This window comes from Eriocheir sinensis, chromosome 53, assembly GCF_024679095.1.
Source record: "Eriocheir sinensis breed Jianghai 21 chromosome 53, ASM2467909v1, whole genome shotgun sequence".
In the NCBI taxonomy this organism is placed as follows: domain Eukaryota; kingdom Metazoa; phylum Arthropoda; class Malacostraca; order Decapoda; family Varunidae; genus Eriocheir; species Eriocheir sinensis.
This window is the reverse complement of record NC_066561.1, coordinates 3504965-3522592: the sequence shown is the minus strand read 5'-3', so window position 1 is coordinate 3522592 and position 17628 is coordinate 3504965. Positions and strand designations below refer to the sequence as shown.

Sequence of the window (17628 nt, the reverse complement as noted above, 5' to 3'; positions counted from 1 at the left end):
GGAAATCACACCTACCAGGACAGACATGACGATAGGAGGAGAAAATATTGACTGGGAGGAGAAATGAGATAAGAGAAGATGTAGGAGAAGAGGAGAAATAGGGGAAGAGGAGAAAGAGGGGAAGAGGAGAAAGAGGGGAAGGGGAGAAAGAAGGGAAGAGGAGGAACAGGACAAGAGGAGGGATGGGATAAGAGGAGAAATGGGAGAAGAGGAGAAATGGGATAAGAGGAGAAATATGGGACAATTAAGAGGAGAAATTGGATAAGAGAAGAATTATAGGAGAAGAAGAGAAATAGGGGAAGAGGACGAATATAGGACGAGAGGAGGGATGGGATAAAAGGAGGAATGGGATAAGAGGAGAACTGGGACAAGAGGATAAATGGGATAAGAGGAGAAATTATCGGTTGGCAGGAGAAATGGGCGAGGCGATTGGGACCAGCTGGCCACCGCGCCCATGCCCCGGGGCCATCATTGAGCCTCAGGACCCACGCCAAGGCTATACAGAAGGGGAAATACATGTCCAGATATCATTGAGAGTCCCAGAAACAAAGGACAATGATGGAAAGAGAGGCGACGCATGCGCATAGGCGGGGAAGGGCCGGTGTGGAGGCATCTTGGGGGTGCCATAATGTTTCGTTCGGGGGATGAAGGTTCTCCGTGATGTATTACCTCACAGCACTTGCCCAGCCGCGTGAGATTACGTCTGTGGCCCTGAAAGGAAGTGATGGTTATGTTAGGTGTAGTGAAGAGGGTGTTTGAGGCGGTGAGTGTGTGCTTGAGGGCGTTGTTGTGAGCGAAGAGCAGCGGGGCGCCGAGCGAAGGCGCGTGGCGGGGTCCTGGCCGCCGCGGCGAGGCCCAGCACAAGAAAATGGAGGCCCCGCAACCCCTCAGTACTGATATATGTAAGGGCCAAAAACTCATCGTGACGGTGGAGGACGCCCACCCCGACCTGCTCCTTGTGTCCCATGAGCATGGCACTCACATCTTCCAGGGCGTGCTGCTCGATTCAGCCAAAGGGTAAGGAGAAAACGGCCGAAATATTGGGCGGGTGTCTGCCGTGGCCGCCGCCCGGGCCCTGGCCTGGCACCCTGACAGGCCTGTCTGTTGCTGCAGATTTCTCGGCACTGGCGGGGCTTTATGTCTAGATATTAGTGCCAGGCCTCTCGAGGGAACGTCGTGCAGTGGCAGGACAGTGTGGCCGCGCCCGGGGAGGGCCGGATCTTAATATTTGCCTCCTAGCTAAAGGCTGGCTTTGTCAGGCTCAGGCAGGGTTCAATTTTCAGGGATTTTTCTGAACCTGCCGCCCCTGAGGCCTTGTAGGGCCGCTTGAGGCGTGTTGCTTCAGATTTAGGGTGGAAGGAACGTTGTGTGAAGGCATAGGCTCCTGTAGCACGGCCCTGGCCAGTGCTGGGGCCTGTAGATAAGCACCAGCCTGTTACAGGGGCAGCAGGCACCAGTGTGGCCTGCCAGGGGCTGGGGGGGCGCCCACCCCTGGCCTGTACAGTTGATACATTATGCAAATATTGCAACCATATAAAAAATGGTGTATGGAGGCTGTAAAATTTTAAATGAATTATGTAATTCTCATGTCCAGTTTTTAAATTTTCACAAAGCCTTGTCAGATTACCACAGAAATACAAGCAGCTCTGTGCTCCATGCCGCCACATTGTGTTCATCACCAAAAATGGCACAAAAGTTACTGTGGGTAAAACTAACAGTTGTGGTAATGAAAGGAAAACTTTTTTTAGGTGACTACTAATGTTTATTCTTTCATATGTATTATTTTTGCTGTTTGGTTCTTTTTCTTAGACATTCTTGTAGGGTAGGGCAGCCTAAGGGTTAGGGGGAGACAGCTTCCATGGCTGTGCCCAGAACCTCTGCAGCACCTGAGAAATACAGAAGATAATTCTACAAGCCACCTTATTTTAGTCAGGCTGATGGTGTTTCTTGCACTTCCAGGAGGATACCATGTGGCATTTACCCACCTGGGGGCCAGTTCCCGCCCCCGCCCCCGAGCAATGCCGGCCAGCCCCTGGAGGGGGAGGACAAACTGTTCTCGGTGCGGCAGCGACACACCTATTACCAGCAGGACAGTGCCGACCCCTTGGACACTGGTGTCAAGGCCAAGAAGGGCCTCCAGCTGAGACAGTCCATTTCCCTCACCCAGAGGTTCAAAAACTCCCGCATGACGGTGCGGCTGCGGCCCAGACAAGTGTTGTGCTCAAAGTGCCAGTCCATCTGTAACGAAAAGTCTGAGAACGTGAGTGGGTCTAAGGGCCAGGGTGCCTTGGACCCCCAAGGTGCCGGCAGGCCGGGGAGTGAATCCCGCGGCAGCAACAGCAGGAGTCTGAGGGACCGGGCCAGCCAGGACCACCAAAGTGCTAGTTCTTCCTCACAAAAGAAATCATCAGACAGGAGTTTGGTGCCTAAGCTAGTGAAACTTAAGCCTAGTGAGATAGAGGCTGCCACCAGCAAGGGTGTCAGCTGCTTACGGAAAAACTCAGGAAGCAAAAATTCACGGGGTGGCTGTGATGGTAGTGGAGGCGATGAGGTGGGGGTGGGGGCCGCCTACGCGGTGTGCGGCAGCAACTTGGCAGGGGACGGCAGGGTGCCAAAGCTAAAACTGTCCACTAACCTGTGTTTATCAGACTCCAGTGAAGCCAAGAAGAAAGGCCGCATCCCTAAAATGACTATATCCACCCTCAACTTGGCTCTGTCCTCCTGTGAACTATCCAAAGAGTATCCTGAGAGTGAGAGTGGGGAAGCCAAGAGCCAAGGGATACCAAAGATGATCCTCTCCACCGTAGGTCTCGGAGGGGAGGCAGCCGGGGAGAAGAAGGACAAAGATGGAGGAAGCAAAAACAGGAAACTGGCTGAATTGGGTGAATCTCACATGGACAGTAAAGAGCTTAGGTTAAGGTCAGGCAACGTGCACAAGCTAACCATCTCGGCAGCAGCAGCAACAGCACACCAGGAGTTTGGGGAGGCTGCCGAGGATCATGTTTCCTCAGCCGTCGCGCTGCCCAAACTAACCATTCTTCCAGTTGTCCCAAAGAATGAAGAGCAGGAAGAGGTTGATTCCGGTGACCCCAAGCACCACAAAGCAGGAAAGTTCTCCCTGGATGACCTGCAGCCAGAGAAAATGAACTTGAGAAAGAAGAGATCGCTGGGCTCCATGGAAGACTTGTGGGACGAGAGTGTGTTTGACGAGGCTGCGAAGAAGCACAAGAGAGAGGATATGGAGGGCAGTGGGGCAGAGGGGGACGACAGTCAGTGCCAGATAGCAGAGGAGGACAAGGAAGGACCTGAGGAGGGTAAGCCCAAGGCAACTCCAGTCCTCAAGATATCGTTTGGGCCGGAGGGGAAAGGAACGGTTCTCAAGATTCCTTCCAAGAGCACCGTGGTAACCATGAACACCTCTGAGGGGGACACAGAGGAGGAGATAACCAAGAAATGCAAAGACATGAGTGCCAAAGCTGCCAAGAAGGCCCTAAAGAAGGCTAAGAAGGAGGCACAGAAGAAGACGGTGCTGGGCAGTGCGTCGCCGGCGTACATGGTGGGGGGAATGTCGCCAAGGTTTGGTGGAATGTCGCCGCTCAGACTAGGAGGCATGTCTCCGGCCAGGCTGGGGGGGTTCTCACCGGCGAGGTTTGGCGGCACCTCCCCGGCGCGGTTCGGAGGTATGTCCCCGGCCAGGGCTGCGGCTGTTGACCTCTCCACGCGGGACTTGCCCCCCAAGAAGCACAAACACAAAGTCAAGCATAAAAAGAAGCACAAGGATGAGCGTCGCCACAAGTCGCCTGAAGATAGCAAGGGCCAGGTGGAGCTGCAGGACGAACAGAAGGACAGCGACACACTCCTGCTGGACCCCACGGAGGCAGACATTCCCGTTGAGAACATCACCCCAGACGTACAGTGGAACTCCTCCGAGAGAGCCGAGTACCCCGCAGCCACGTCGCCTCACAGCCTCAGCCAGCCGTCATCAGTCAACTCCCAGGCGGCCGTGGCCAGCCCAGGCATCCCCCTCCAGCCCTCCCGACACAAGCTCTCCATCTCCATCAAGCGGGTGAGCAATGCGAGCTACGTGGCCTGTGACTCCAGCCACTCGGACGGGGAAAGAACCTCCACCCCCACCCCCACGAGCCTCACCCTCCCCGACGAAGACGAACCCGCCGATAAGCCACTCGACACACAGGACACGGACACATTCCCGGACCCTTCGCTGACCCTTGCGGCAGAGTCGGAGGAGTACGGGAAGCTGGCTCCTCTGGAAATGCCGGACTCCTATAAGGTGGAGGGTGCCAGGCTGGATAACCCGGCCGTGGACCCACAAGATGAACAAAACCAGGCTCTCCTGCGGGCCGCGTACGCCATGGAGACACCCGAGCCCTCCCTCCCGGGCAGTGACTCTCCCAGCAGTGACGACACATGCAATGGAGCCATACCGGACTTCCCGAGCAGCGCCCCAAACATCGGAGACACGGAGGAGGAGCAGAGTGCGGCCCTCCTGATGAAGCTGAGCTGGAAGGAGGTGGAGCAGTGTGAGGTGGACAACGGCCGGGTGATGGCCATTGGGGACGTGGTCTGGGGCAAGATTCATGGCTTCCCGTGGTGGCCGGCAAAGGTATGTGCCTCCCTCCTGGTGCATGGTTGGTCGGTCAGTAAGTGGTATTGCCTTAGTGGCTGTGAGCTATTAACTTGGTAGCAGCGACGGGCCAAATTTGTGGCTTTACCGTGTAGCAGCGACGGGCCAAATTTGTGCCATGATATAAACCCCAAAAAATATATGATAAATAATGTGATCACAAATGCTTTGATATATATTATGAAATGGTTTGTGTGAGATGATTTTTTCTCATTTTTCTCGCTTGGAGGGACCATTAAGAAACATGATCCCTGCTGCTACTGGGTTGATATTATATGAGCCTTTGTTACTGGCAGCTATATGGCAAACTACTGGAATATATTTGAAAAAAGTGAGGGAGAAAGACAGACTTGTATTTTCACTGGGATTTACATTTCAGGATCATATTACTCATGCCAAGTTAATTTTGTGCTTGATTAAAATGTTACTTCAAAAGAATTTGTTAGTTTGATGCTCAGGAAAACAAACAGTGCTAAGTGTAATGCTGACGTGATGGAACATGAAAAGTATCAAGCAGTGGCCACCCAATGATATAAAGAGCAGTGTGTGTGTGTGGTCACTTCTCAGATTAATGGGTCTATTTATTTATTTATTTATTATTTTTTTTATTTATTATTTATTATTATTATTATTTATTTATTATATTTATTTATTTATTTTTATTTATTATTATTTATTTATTTATTTATTTATTATATTTATTTATTTTATTTTATTTTATTTTATTTATTTATTTATTTATTTATTTTTTTTCCTTGCCCCTCTGTTACATGCAGCAACTCAGCAACAAATGGCTGATTTTTTATTAAATAGAATATATTTGCAAGTATCAATAATGTGTGTTGTCCCGGGTCATGTGTCGGGATATTCTTACATCAGTGTGTGAACTTTGTGCTAAATCAATGTCTGCTGTAATGAGTTGTCCCTTGTCATGCACGGATTAGCCGGGCACCACGCAAACATTCTTTGTGATCGACTCAGTTTTCAGATTACATTTTTGCGGTAATGTGGACTGATGTACAGTTATTCTTTATTTTGAGGACCTGAAATGGGTTTTAGAGTATTTTCATGTCACACATTAATTTAGGTGTTGATTATGTGAGTATTTCACAAACTAACTGAGGTATTTGTCCTCTAGCCCCTGTGACTGTCAGAGGATAACTATATATATTATTTATGTAAGAAGGTCTTGAAGAAAATAATAAAAGGGAAAGGTTATTAGAAGGAATAGATTGTTGTGTAAAGATAGTGTCCGTTAGTAATGTTGTGTTCCTTGTCATGAGTTGGTGCATCCTCCTGCCTGCCCCAGGTGATGGCCATCAGAGTCCTGCTGGAAGGGAACGGTGACGTGCGATGTCAGCAGGCACACGTCAGCTGGTACGGCTCCTCCACGTCCTCCCTCATGCCCGCCAACACCCTGCAGCCCTTCCTCCAGATGTTTAAGGCAAGGAGACAAGACTGTTGTCTGTTGGTTTTTGATAATTATCTGTCCTGGCTTCTGCACGCCATGGAAAGTCCCTGATCACAGCAGATGAATATCTTCCTGTATTTCACTCTTTGAATTTTTCTGAATGGCTTCTCATTTTGTATAACTAATGGCTGATGCATATCTTCCAATCCATTATTTCCTAAGTCTTTGTTGGTGTCCGTACATACTTCAAGTTTTCAGGCGAGTTGACACAAGACTCTTGCAGATGCGTTACAACAAACGTAAGCGCGGGCCCTACAGGGAGGCCATCAAGCAGGCCACATGTGAGGCTGAGCAGATCCTGGCCAGCGACCTGCCACACCCAGAGATTGTCGGGGAGCAGCAGCAGCAACAGCAGCAGGCGCAGCCGCCGCCCCAGGCACCGGAGAACCTGCTGGGTGCATCCCCGAGGGAGGTGGATGTGGTCAGTTGAGGCCAGTGCCAGGGCCAGGCGGCACCCTGCCCGGGAGGTGGAGAAGCTTTAAAACATAACCTGACTATGTTAATGTTATGGAATACTACTTGTCTCCATTGCAGTGTAGTTATAAGGAGCAATGCTGTGCTGCAGCAGGGAGGGAGCCAGTGCTGCAAGCAGTCCCGACGTGATGGATTATGTGTTCAGTAACATTTACTGGAATTATTGTTCACAATATGTAATTTAGATATATGGTGCTGTTGATGATGCAGAAAGTTGATGTTGTACTTAGTTAGGGTGTGTTTAAGAGGGAGGCTGAGGGAGCCAGGCATGCAGGTGTCTATGAAGGGTTCACAGAGGAGCGTTGCCGTCTGCATGTGAGCACGGCAGCGCAGCATTGGGTACATGTACGGCAGTCTGCTACCATTTATATAAAATTTCCAAATACTTAGTATGATTAAGTAAAAGACAATTAGGTTCATGATAAGGTATCATAAACAGTGGTTAGGTGTTGATGGTCAAACAATTGTATATTTTTTCACCTTTGCTAAAGTTACAAAACCACGTCATTGAGGAAAACTTTGCCATTGATCGTAGCTTAACGTTGTCCTTCAGACCAGCTCTCCGCCACGTCTTGCTCTGCTGCCCCAAGCTTCATAGGAGGATGCAGCACAGCAAAGATAAAGTTAAACACCAGGTGGGGAGCTTCTTGTTTGTCTGCACGAAGGAACCAAACAGCTTAGGCTCAGACGGGTATGTACAGTCCACGGCGAGGGTCACGTTGCCTCTCGCCACAAGCAGGAGTCGTTGGCTGGCAGCATTCTAAGCTCATGTCTTCAAAAGTTTCAGAGGACCCAACCCCACAAAGTGTAGCAGCAGTGTTAATCCTCTTGAGAATGTCCCCAAGCCATGCCTCCTCTAATCCAGATGTTCCCGCCTATGATTATGTGCAATTATTTAACGTGGCTTGTACATCCACACCGAGCGTCCTCCCAACCCTGTGGTACCGATCCTCTCAGCCGGCGTTGTGTTGGAGTGTGACTCAGCCTTCTCACGGGCCCTCAATTCTGTTTTTCCATTTCATTATCATTCATTTTTTTCCAACCTGACAAAATCCTCAAAAAACTCATCCGTGCACTCCTCTTTCTGCATTCCTCTTCCTTTTATACCGGATTTTCTTTTTCACAGAATCCACCACCACAGCATCGTCCATTGCAATAGACTACTCACTCATCATCATCGTGGAAGTTTTCATTAAATTGCTAACCACGGCACAAAGGTTATTGTTGACGCACAGTTCTGGCCGTTTGACTGACCAGAACTTCCTCAGCCACTTGACAGTCACTCTCTCATGGACTGTCATAGTTAAGGAAATTTTATTAACAATAGACTATAGCCTCAAAGCCCTTAACAGATGAATGTACGACAGAGCAGAACACAACCTGACAACCACACACACACACACACACACACACACACACACACACACTCACACACACACACACACGATGCATTTACTGTAACCGTATATTCTCAGGTATGCTTATGAGTTGGAAAAGTACTCTAGGGGAAGATTGGTTCATTAAAGGAATTATATTTTCATAGATGAAACTTTGTTGTTTTTCAGGAACAGCCCCGCTCAGAGGAAGGAGTGTTAAGTAACTCTTGGGATGTAATGGACCAGTTGACGATTGTTTTCTCTTTCGGTTTAGTGTTTGGATGATAAATGTTGTGAAGTGTCCCATGACTCACTTCATTTGACAAACCAAAGTAAAGATTTGGAGGTCTGGGCCTTCAAAGCTGTACAGACAGTTGACGGCAGCGCAGACCTCCAGTGCGATGTTATAAGCCACCAAGCCCGGTCATACTAATTAGTCATATTATTATTATTATTATTATTATTATTATTATTATTATTATTTTTATTATCAGCTGCAGTAAGAGTAAATAAGTAATAGAATGACTATATTGCTGTGCAGTATATGGTATAGTATGTTGGTTAACTACTCCTACTACTTCTATTCTGCTACAGTAATACACTAGTGGTTTCTAGTACTATCATACAACTACTGCAGAAATAGTATAGAAGTAAATCAGACTAATTCACTAGTAGTAGTAATAATAGTTGAAGTAGTACTAATAGTAGCAGTAATTAATATAGTAACAGTATAGGTAATAGTAACACTAATAATAGTAACAGTAGCTAATATAATTGTAGTGTTAGTAAGAGTGATCGCAGTGACTGGACAGTGGAATAGTAAAGCATTCATAAGTGTTTTTACATGTTTGCTCATTTCTTCATTGCTGCCTCCCCATGATGCAAGTCTTTCCCATGATTCATGTTCGACCCTGAGCCTGGGAGGGGAGCCGACAGAGGCCCGGCGATGGCAGCTACACACCCACGCTGCCGGCCTCCTTGGGTCATGGTGGTGGTGGTTCGTGACATCACAGCCAAGGTGGTGCAGATTTTTATTTATTTATTTTTTTTCACTTGCTCATTATATTGAAATTCTTGTTGTGTTAGATTGAATATTGACAAAGCGATGCATACTAAAAGGGAAATATTCTATACAATCGTCAACACGTCCATTGTCATCCAGATTATGAAACTCATCGACACTTTTCTTAGCCTAGAGTGACTGACAGTAATCACCCAATGAACTGATTATTGCAAATAGGAAGATATATCCAGTATTTTTTATAATTCATAGTCAGTAATGTCAATTTTCCTGTAACACATTGCAGGGTTGTCTCCTTAGCTTACTGTTATCTCATAAATAGTTGGAAATATAGGTCAGTATTGTAAGACTTTCGCTTCCCGCATCAGCTAATTCTAATGGTCAACGAGGGGATCAGTCAGGTTCTAATGCGTGTTTCTTGAGGTTCACGGTACAGAAGAAGGGTCAAACTACCACCAGGGTCGTGAAACTACTCCTGGAAATCCCCACAACTCCTACGAAAGCCTTGTCAAATATGTGTTTTTGGGCGGCGAAATGTCTTTTAATACGACTCTTACTCTAGCCACATAATAATGACAGAAACAAGTAACGGTGACGACACACTGGAGGACTCGCCGTGTGTGCATCGAAGGATCATAAGAGTCGTGTAACATTTACTCTGCAAGGGTCACTGTTTGATGCTCCATGATCGTGTCTCGTTAGTCAGCCCGAGACTTCTATACCCAATACTTACGATGTGATCCTTGTAAATGCCTAGGCGAGTGTAGCCCATCAGTGTGTATGAGGGAGCAGCGGGGGAGTTCCTGGAATCTCAACGTGCATGCCAAGCTCTTCCCCGCCAAGCACCGTTGCCAGATTGTCATACTCAGTCTTCTATGTTTCCCGATTTCAGGCCACAAAACTGCATCCTCGACCCCAATAACTGCCTTCATATATAGTTATTGTTAAAATGGTTAATTACTGGTGTTCTTTGGCAATAGCTATGGCTCACAAACAGGTAAACACGAGGCTCTGAGTACGATAATCGGGCAACGATGCCACCAAGAGCTTTCCTGCCCCTCGTTTGATCATTTTGTACGTGTCAAATCAGTGACGCACCAGAACCTACACCAGACTGCAACTGTGTTTGAGAATTCTGTGTTTTGTGAGCTCCTACGAGTCACAAGATGGCTAAGAATGGTTGCTCTGCGTGTTTGAGCTATCCAGGAGTGTTGTGGATATATACATTGCAGTGGGATGTTGAGTCAAAGGTATACAGTTGAACGTGATGTGAGCGCTGTGCAAGCAAGCAGCGTTATAATCTATGTCAAGTGGAGTCTGGAGGAGAGGACGAGTAGGATTAACAGCCATATAGATTTGTACATTGTAGCCAAATGTTATATAGCATCTTCCATATTTTTTTTAGTATTGTAAATATCACACTTTTTCACATTATTGTTGTATACATATCATATATATTGTTTGTCCCTACTTCCTGAAAACTACGGTAGACTTTCTCCTCATCCCCACGTCATTATTTTCTGCAGACAAAACTTTGCAAGACATACAGTGATGTAACAAGCAGGGTATTACTCCTTTAGACCTCATTGTTGACATGCAAGCCTCTCGCTGCTTCTGGCCAGACTGTTAGGTGGCCCTGGAAGCCCCTGTCTCTGCCCTGCCCCTTCCCTAGCATCCTTCCTCCCCCCTCCCTGTCATGTAACCTTTGGGGTGACCGCTGGCCCTGTAGACTTGTGAATATTAAAATGTCTTGATGTTTTCTAGTTGTGCTTCAGTAACTGCGACACGGCTCACTGTGTTGTAGAGGCGACAGAGACAGCCGCCGCCAGGTCTACTGTTGAGGCCACCCCATCCCCTACCCCACCCCCTGGACCCATCCTGCCAGTCCCCCCTAGAGAGTACATGAGAAAGCAGTGCATGACCCTCGGCCCCACAGAATGGCCCTTCCCCGTAAATTCAAGCAAATTCCCAAGTATTTTTGTATAGTTTTAATACAGAATCTCTCAGCTGCGTTGCCAGGAGGCTGTGAGATGTTGGTGGGCCGGCACGTGGCCAGCTTCACGGCCCTGCCAGGCACCTGTGTTTGGTGGCTGGGAGGGCCAACGCCTGACAGGTTTTCTCTATTTTTACCATCTTTCTCTTTACGCTGCAGATGGTAAGGAAGGACTCAGTGCTGTATTATTCGGTTTCTGTTTTCTTACTTGTACAGTTTTCTAACTTAGCTGGAGTAATGAGGGAAGATCTTTTGTATTTGTCTCCAGGAAGACGTATTTAATAACCAGAGACGAAGAGTTGGCGTCAAGATGTGCATTACTTGCTGTTTGTATTGTATTTTGCAGGAAGTTTTTAATGCTGTAAAATTATTGTGCTCAGATTAATATAGTCTCAGGTTTTAGGAGGGAAACAACCAAAGACTGTGGCAAACAAAACAATATGAAATTATACTTGATAGATTTGCTTCAGATATTTTGTGACGGCCAAGTTTACAGATACGGTCGTCCCTCAAATAGTACAGTTTCCAATAGTTTGGTTTCGGCTTTATACGGATTGTCATAGAAGATTTTTTAAGGATTTTTAAATTTCCTGCTTGTCGGAAAATTTAAAAATCCTAAAAAAATCTTTATGAAAATCCACATAAAACCAAAACCGTACTATTTGAGGGACGACCGTATTGCCATTATGAACAATTATGTTATGTAACCATTTGCAGTTCTCACAGAAGCACTCATGAATTGTTCTCCTGCACACACATCTCTTCTTTATCTTCTAACATTAATAGAGAATATATATTTTTAATACAGTACTCCTCATGACTGCTTTCAGTTATGCAATGGGCAAAACTACTTCATACACTAATGTAATAGCAGTTAGATATAGCTTTGTGTTGAGGATGGTCAGGTCGGTATCATAAGACATTTTCGCTTCTCAAATCACCTATTTCTAAAGGTCAAAGGGGGGTCAGTCAGATTTTAATGAGTGTTTCTGTAGGTTCATGTTACAGAAGATGGGTCACACTACCACCAGGGTCATAAAACTACTCCTGGAAATGCCCACAACTCCTACGAAAGCCTTGTCAAATGTGTGTTCTTGCCCACAACTCGTAAGAAAGCCTTGTCAAATGTGTGTTCTTGCCCACAACTCGTAAGAAAGCCTTGTCAAATATGTGTTCTTGAGCAACGAAATGTCTTATAATACGACCCTCAGTGTTTGCCGGCAACACTCACAGGAGGTGTTGTGGCGCGCTGACTCCTGAGTTTACTGTAGACATTGCTTTGATGTGTGAGGAAGGACGAAGAGTAACCACTAAGGAAAAACACTTTATTTTCGCATCTGTAACTTAACTACTTTGTGTTATTGGATTTTACTCCAAGGAATATTTATGCATGTTATTTTGATTAAGATCAGTAACGGTATCATGTCGTCACCCTCATAAAATAATTGCCTAAGTCATTTTTCAGCGATATCCAGGTTTTTGTCTGCAATTTTTCAACATGACGCCCATTTTTGTATAGTTGCCTTCGTCATTCAGGGTTTGAGTGTTATAGAATTGGCCTTTTCATTCCTGCCTAAATCTTAAGACAAATGAGATAATGACAGTTCTTTTATGATTTCCTGTAAAGATATTGACAGTTCTTTCATGATTTCCTGTAAAGATATTGACAGTTCTTTTATGATTTCCTGTAAAGATATTGACAGTTCTTTTATGATTTCCTGTAAAGATATTCTTTTATGATTCGTAAAGATATTGACAGTTCTTTGATGATTTCCTGTAAAGATATTGACAGTTCTTTCATGATTTCCTGTAAAGATATTGACAGTTCTTTTATGATTTCCTGTAAAGATATTGACAGTTCTTTTATGATTTCCTGTAAAGATATTGACAGTTCTTTTATGATTTCCTGTAAAGATATTGACAGTTCTTTCATGATTTCCTGTAAAGATATTGACAGTTCTTTTATGATTTCCTGTAAAGATATTGACAGTTCTTTTATGATTTCCTGTAAAGATATTGACAGTTCTTTCATGATTTCCTGTAAAGATATTGACAGTTCTTTCATGATTTCCTGTAAAGTAGAAAGTAATGACCTTAGCGGTTTGTTTACGAAGGTGACGATATGATACATGCGACTGATGGACTTGTTGAAACTGTGTCTGAAATGCAGTAGTGCAATAATATTATAATTGGCAGGTGAGCAATGAGAACAGTTGGTTTCTTATTTTTGTATCGGTGCTGCTGGGATTGTGATACAGACGCAAGGCTCGGCAACCTTGTGTCAGGGATGTTCTCTAAGGGCGCTTTCACAGTCGTTTTGTTTGTGTTGATCGTTACCAATGGCTGTTATTGCCGCTATAGTATTTCCACGTAATACTGGGTTATGGGGTAGTGGTGGCTGCGAGGTTAGCCTAGCCCCGCACCTTCCCGCACACTCTCAGCACCTCTCGCTTCCTCTGCAGCCGCCACTACCCCATCGGCCAGTTTCACGTGGGAAACTATACCGTCGATCGCCGCCATTGGTAACGATCAAAACAAACAAAGTGACTGTGAAGGCGGCCCTAAATCTTTGGATCAAGAAAGCCTAATAACCTTCCTATACTTGTGTACTGACTTATTTGTTATTTTCATTAGTTAATTGTTCATTTGTTAGGAGTTAAAGTGTGAACATTTTGTCATTAGAGTCTGTTGTCTTGTGTGAGGGCGAGGAGTGTTACAGTGCCATGGGGAAGCCTGCGTGTGTGCCTGGCGCTGGCCTGCGGTCCACGCCTGCCACAGCACCGGTTCAGGCCAGCTCCGTGATACTGTGCTGAAGGAGTTTCAAGTCTCCAATATTTATCATGCTAGTGTTGAAGTCTCATTCATTGTGTTCCAATTCTCCATGTTTTTTGTATCACTGTATTGCCAGATCATCATGTTATTCAGTGTTCTTTGTAGTGGAAATAGTCCTGCCCTGTCTGTTTATCCTCAGCTCGACAGAGAAGTAATGAGTTGGCCGGGTCGCTGTGCCTCAGAGCCGCACGAGTTAGGTCACGTCTTCCAGTCTCTTTGCTCTTCCTCATGGGCACCCTTTGAGGGGCTGTGGAGCAGGCAGTTACTGGCAGCAAGCCGAGTGTTGAAGGTTAGGGTTCTGCTGTTGTTCATAGACGTGTGAGCATCAGTGATTGAGGTTTCACGACTTAGGGACGAGCTGTTTAGACTCACCGATGAGCAGACGTTAGGAGGTGGTTTGTGTACACACCAGGACGAGTCGGAGATCTTGATATTTAGACCAAAGAGGAATGTTGGGAGTCGTGTATTGCATTGATGTGATTTTTGTACATAGTATTCTTACAATTCTTGGAACATGAAGCATGTAGACACCAGACTAGTTTTTATTTTAGATATCTTGAAGATTTGTCATTTCTAATATCAACATATATTTATGACAACAAAATCTCCATTTTTATCTCCATAACAAGCTCCATCCATTTCTTATTTAAAGAGATTCATAAACATATATGAAGTAATAATGGGTCTTATCCTTGTAAATTCCTAAAATCACTTTGTTTTGTGTTGATCAAAGCCAGCGCCTGCCCAGGCCAGCAGGACTTGGTGCCACCAGTGCCACCAAGGCTGCTGTGATGACTGGCTGGTTCAGTCATGTGGTGCAGTGCTCACCTCAGTGCATTCCACCACACCATATGTTATGCATCTTGTACAAGCTAAAGTGTATTCCATCACCACTATCCCAGTTCATGGTAGGGTCCTCGGACGACATTTTCCTTTCCATTACACAGTGTATCAGGTCAGGGTCTCCTCTATCTCCAGGAACTTGTGGCATGGGTGGGTGGCTGGCAGGGTGTTGCATGGGAGGCCGGGGAGTGTGTGCATGGGAGCTGAAGCCCTTGTTCTGGAGGCTGTGGTGCTGTTGGCTTCTCTTGGCTACTGGTGGCCTTGGGAAGCTGACAGGAACAGTTTGGTCCAGACTCTGAAACATTGGCTTATTCATGTATCTCCATGTAATTTTCCTGCACCCTTGATAGGATTGTATGTGTAGCTTGAGTGTGTGTGTGTGTGTGTGTGAGAGAGAGAGAGAGAGAGAGAGAGAGAGAGAGAGAGAGAGAGGCACCTCAGTGATATCCTTTCACCATTACAGCAGATTCAGGAATTTATCAAGGCTTTGGGGAATGTCATTTAACGAAATATAAAACTATGAACACTGGAGAGCTGCTACTTCCCAGTCATTCAATAAAAACAACAAAAAGTACTTACCATGGCATCAATTACCTTTTCAACAGTACAGGCATATCAATGGGAAGGGTTCTTAAGTGTGTTGAAACCTACAAGTCATATAAGTTACTGTGAGATCCATGTTTTTACTTAGAATCAGGCAACTTCAAAATAATGTGCAAGGATAAATTATAGAAGCATAGGACAATTTTAACCCAGTAGCAGCGACGGGCCAAATTTGTGGCTTTACCGTGTAGCAGCGACGGGCCAAATTTGTGGCTTTACTGTGTAGTAGCGACGGGCCAAATTTGTGGCTTTACCATGTAGCAGCGACGGGCCAAATTTGTGGTTTTACTGTGTAGCAGCGACGGGCCAAATTTGTGGCTTTACCGTGTAGCAGCGACGGGCCAAATTTGTGGCTTTACCGTGTAGCAGCGACGGGCCAAATTTGTGGCTTTACCGTGTGCAGTGACGGGCCAAATTTGTGGCTTTACCATGTGCAGTGACGGGCTAAATTTGTGGCTTTACCGTGTAGCAGCGACGGGCCAAATTTGTGGCTTTACCGTGTAGCAGCGACGGGCCAAATTTGTGGCTTTACCGTGTGCAGTGACGGGCTAAATTTGTGACTTTACCATGTAGCAGCGACGGGCCAAATTTGTGGCTTTACCGTGTGCAGTGACGGGCCAAATTTGTGACTTTACCGTGTGCAGTGACGGGCCAAATTTGTGGCTTTACCATGTAGTAGCGACGGGCCAAATTTGTGGCTTTACCGTGTGCAGTGACGGGCTAAAATTGTGGCTTTACCGTGTATCAGCGACGGGCCAAATTTGTGGCTTTACCGTGTGCAGTGACGGGCCAAATTTGTGGCTTTACCGTGTGCAGTGACGGGCTAAATTTGTGACTTTACCGTGTAGCAGCGACGGGCCAAATTTGTGGCTTTACCGTGTAGCAGCGACGGGCCAAATTTGTGGCTTTACCGTGTGGCTTTACCGTGTAGCAGCGACGAGCCAAATTGTGGCTTTACCGTGTAGCAGCGACGAGCCAAATTTGTGGCTTTACCGTGTAGCAGCAGGCCAAATTTGTGGCTTTACCGTGTAGCAGACCAAATTTGTGGCTTTACCGTGTAGCAGCGACGAGCCAAATTTGTGGCTTTACCGTGTAACAGCGACGGGCCAAAATTGTGGCTTTACCGTGTGCAGTGACGGGCCAAATTTGTGGCTTTACCCTGTGCAGTGACGGGCTAAATTTGTGGCTTTACCGTGTAGCAGCGACGGGCCAAATTTGTGGCTTTACCGTGCAGTGACGGCTAAATTTGTGGCTTTACCGTGTAGCGACAATTTGGCTTTACCGTGTAGCAGCGATGAGCCAAATTTGTGGCTTTACCGTGTAGCAGCGACCCAAATTTGTGGCTTTACCGTGTAGCAGCGACAGGCCAAATTTGTGGCTTTACCGTGTAGCAGCGACGGGCCAAATTTGTGGCTTTACCGTGTGCAGTGATGGGCTAAATTTGTGGCTTTACCATGTAGCAGCGACGGGCCAAATTTGTGGCTTTACCGTGTGCAGCAACGGGCCAAATTTGTGGCTTTACCGTGTAGCAGCGACAGGCCAAATTTGTGGCTTTACCGTGTAGCAGCGACGGGCCAAATTTGTGGCATTACCGTGTAGCAGCGACGGGCCAAATTTGTGCCATGATTTAACCCCCCAAAAATGGATGATACACAAACTGATCACAAATGCTTCGATATATATTATGAAATGGTTTGTGTGAGTGATGATTTTTTCTCATTTTTCTCGCTTAGAGGGACCATTAAGAAACATGATCCCCGCTGCTACCAGGTTAAACATGGGAGTTATAAAGTAGTAAATATATATAGCTAGTTGATTCTTGTTACCTCCTCCAAGGCAGAATAAAGTGTACTTATAGGTGTCATTATTATTATTATTATTATTATTATTATTATTATTATTATTATTATTATTATTATTATTATTATTATTATTATTACTTTGCCAAGGAGGAAGAAACAAGCATTAACTATATCTAGCTCTCATTGATTATGTAATTGTGTAGTTATATCACAGATTTACCATTTTCAAGACTTTTAAATACAGTGACCACATGAGTTATCTTACAGCATCAGAGAATGTCACTGAACAATTAAGGCCTATAGAGGGAAATCTTATCTTACAAATTAAAGGTTCGTGATTAGAGGGAGTTAGAGGCATTCTGTTGCATTTTCTTTTCTCTCCCTTTCCTTCTCATATTCCTTCCATATTTTTCTCCTCCTCTTCCTTCGGCCTTATCTTTTTTTTGTTTTTTTATTCCTCTTTTTTTTCGCCCACTTCTATTCTCCCCATCCTTTCCTTTCCTTCTGTTCCTCAAATTCTCCCCCCTCGGTTTTGTTGGTATTCTGTGCTTGTAAAATGTTCCCACCT

The 17628-nt window shown here is 45.7% G+C and overlaps 1 protein-coding gene across 1 annotated transcript; it reads left to right on the top strand.

The window, feature by feature from the left end:
- The first annotated feature begins 617 nt into the window (after nucleotides 1–617).
- Nucleotides 618–12705, top strand: LOC126983201 (uncharacterized). The gene is made up of 4 exons (XM_050835774.1): nucleotides 618–1017; nucleotides 1960–4624; nucleotides 5955–6089; nucleotides 6340–12705. Exons 1-4 carry the CDS (start codon nucleotides 869–871, stop codon nucleotides 6544–6546), a joined length of 3156 nt encoding a protein of 1051 aa, XP_050691731.1. The 5' UTR covers nucleotides 618–868; the 3' UTR covers nucleotides 6547–12705.
- Nucleotides 12706–17628: the final 4923 nt, after the last annotated feature.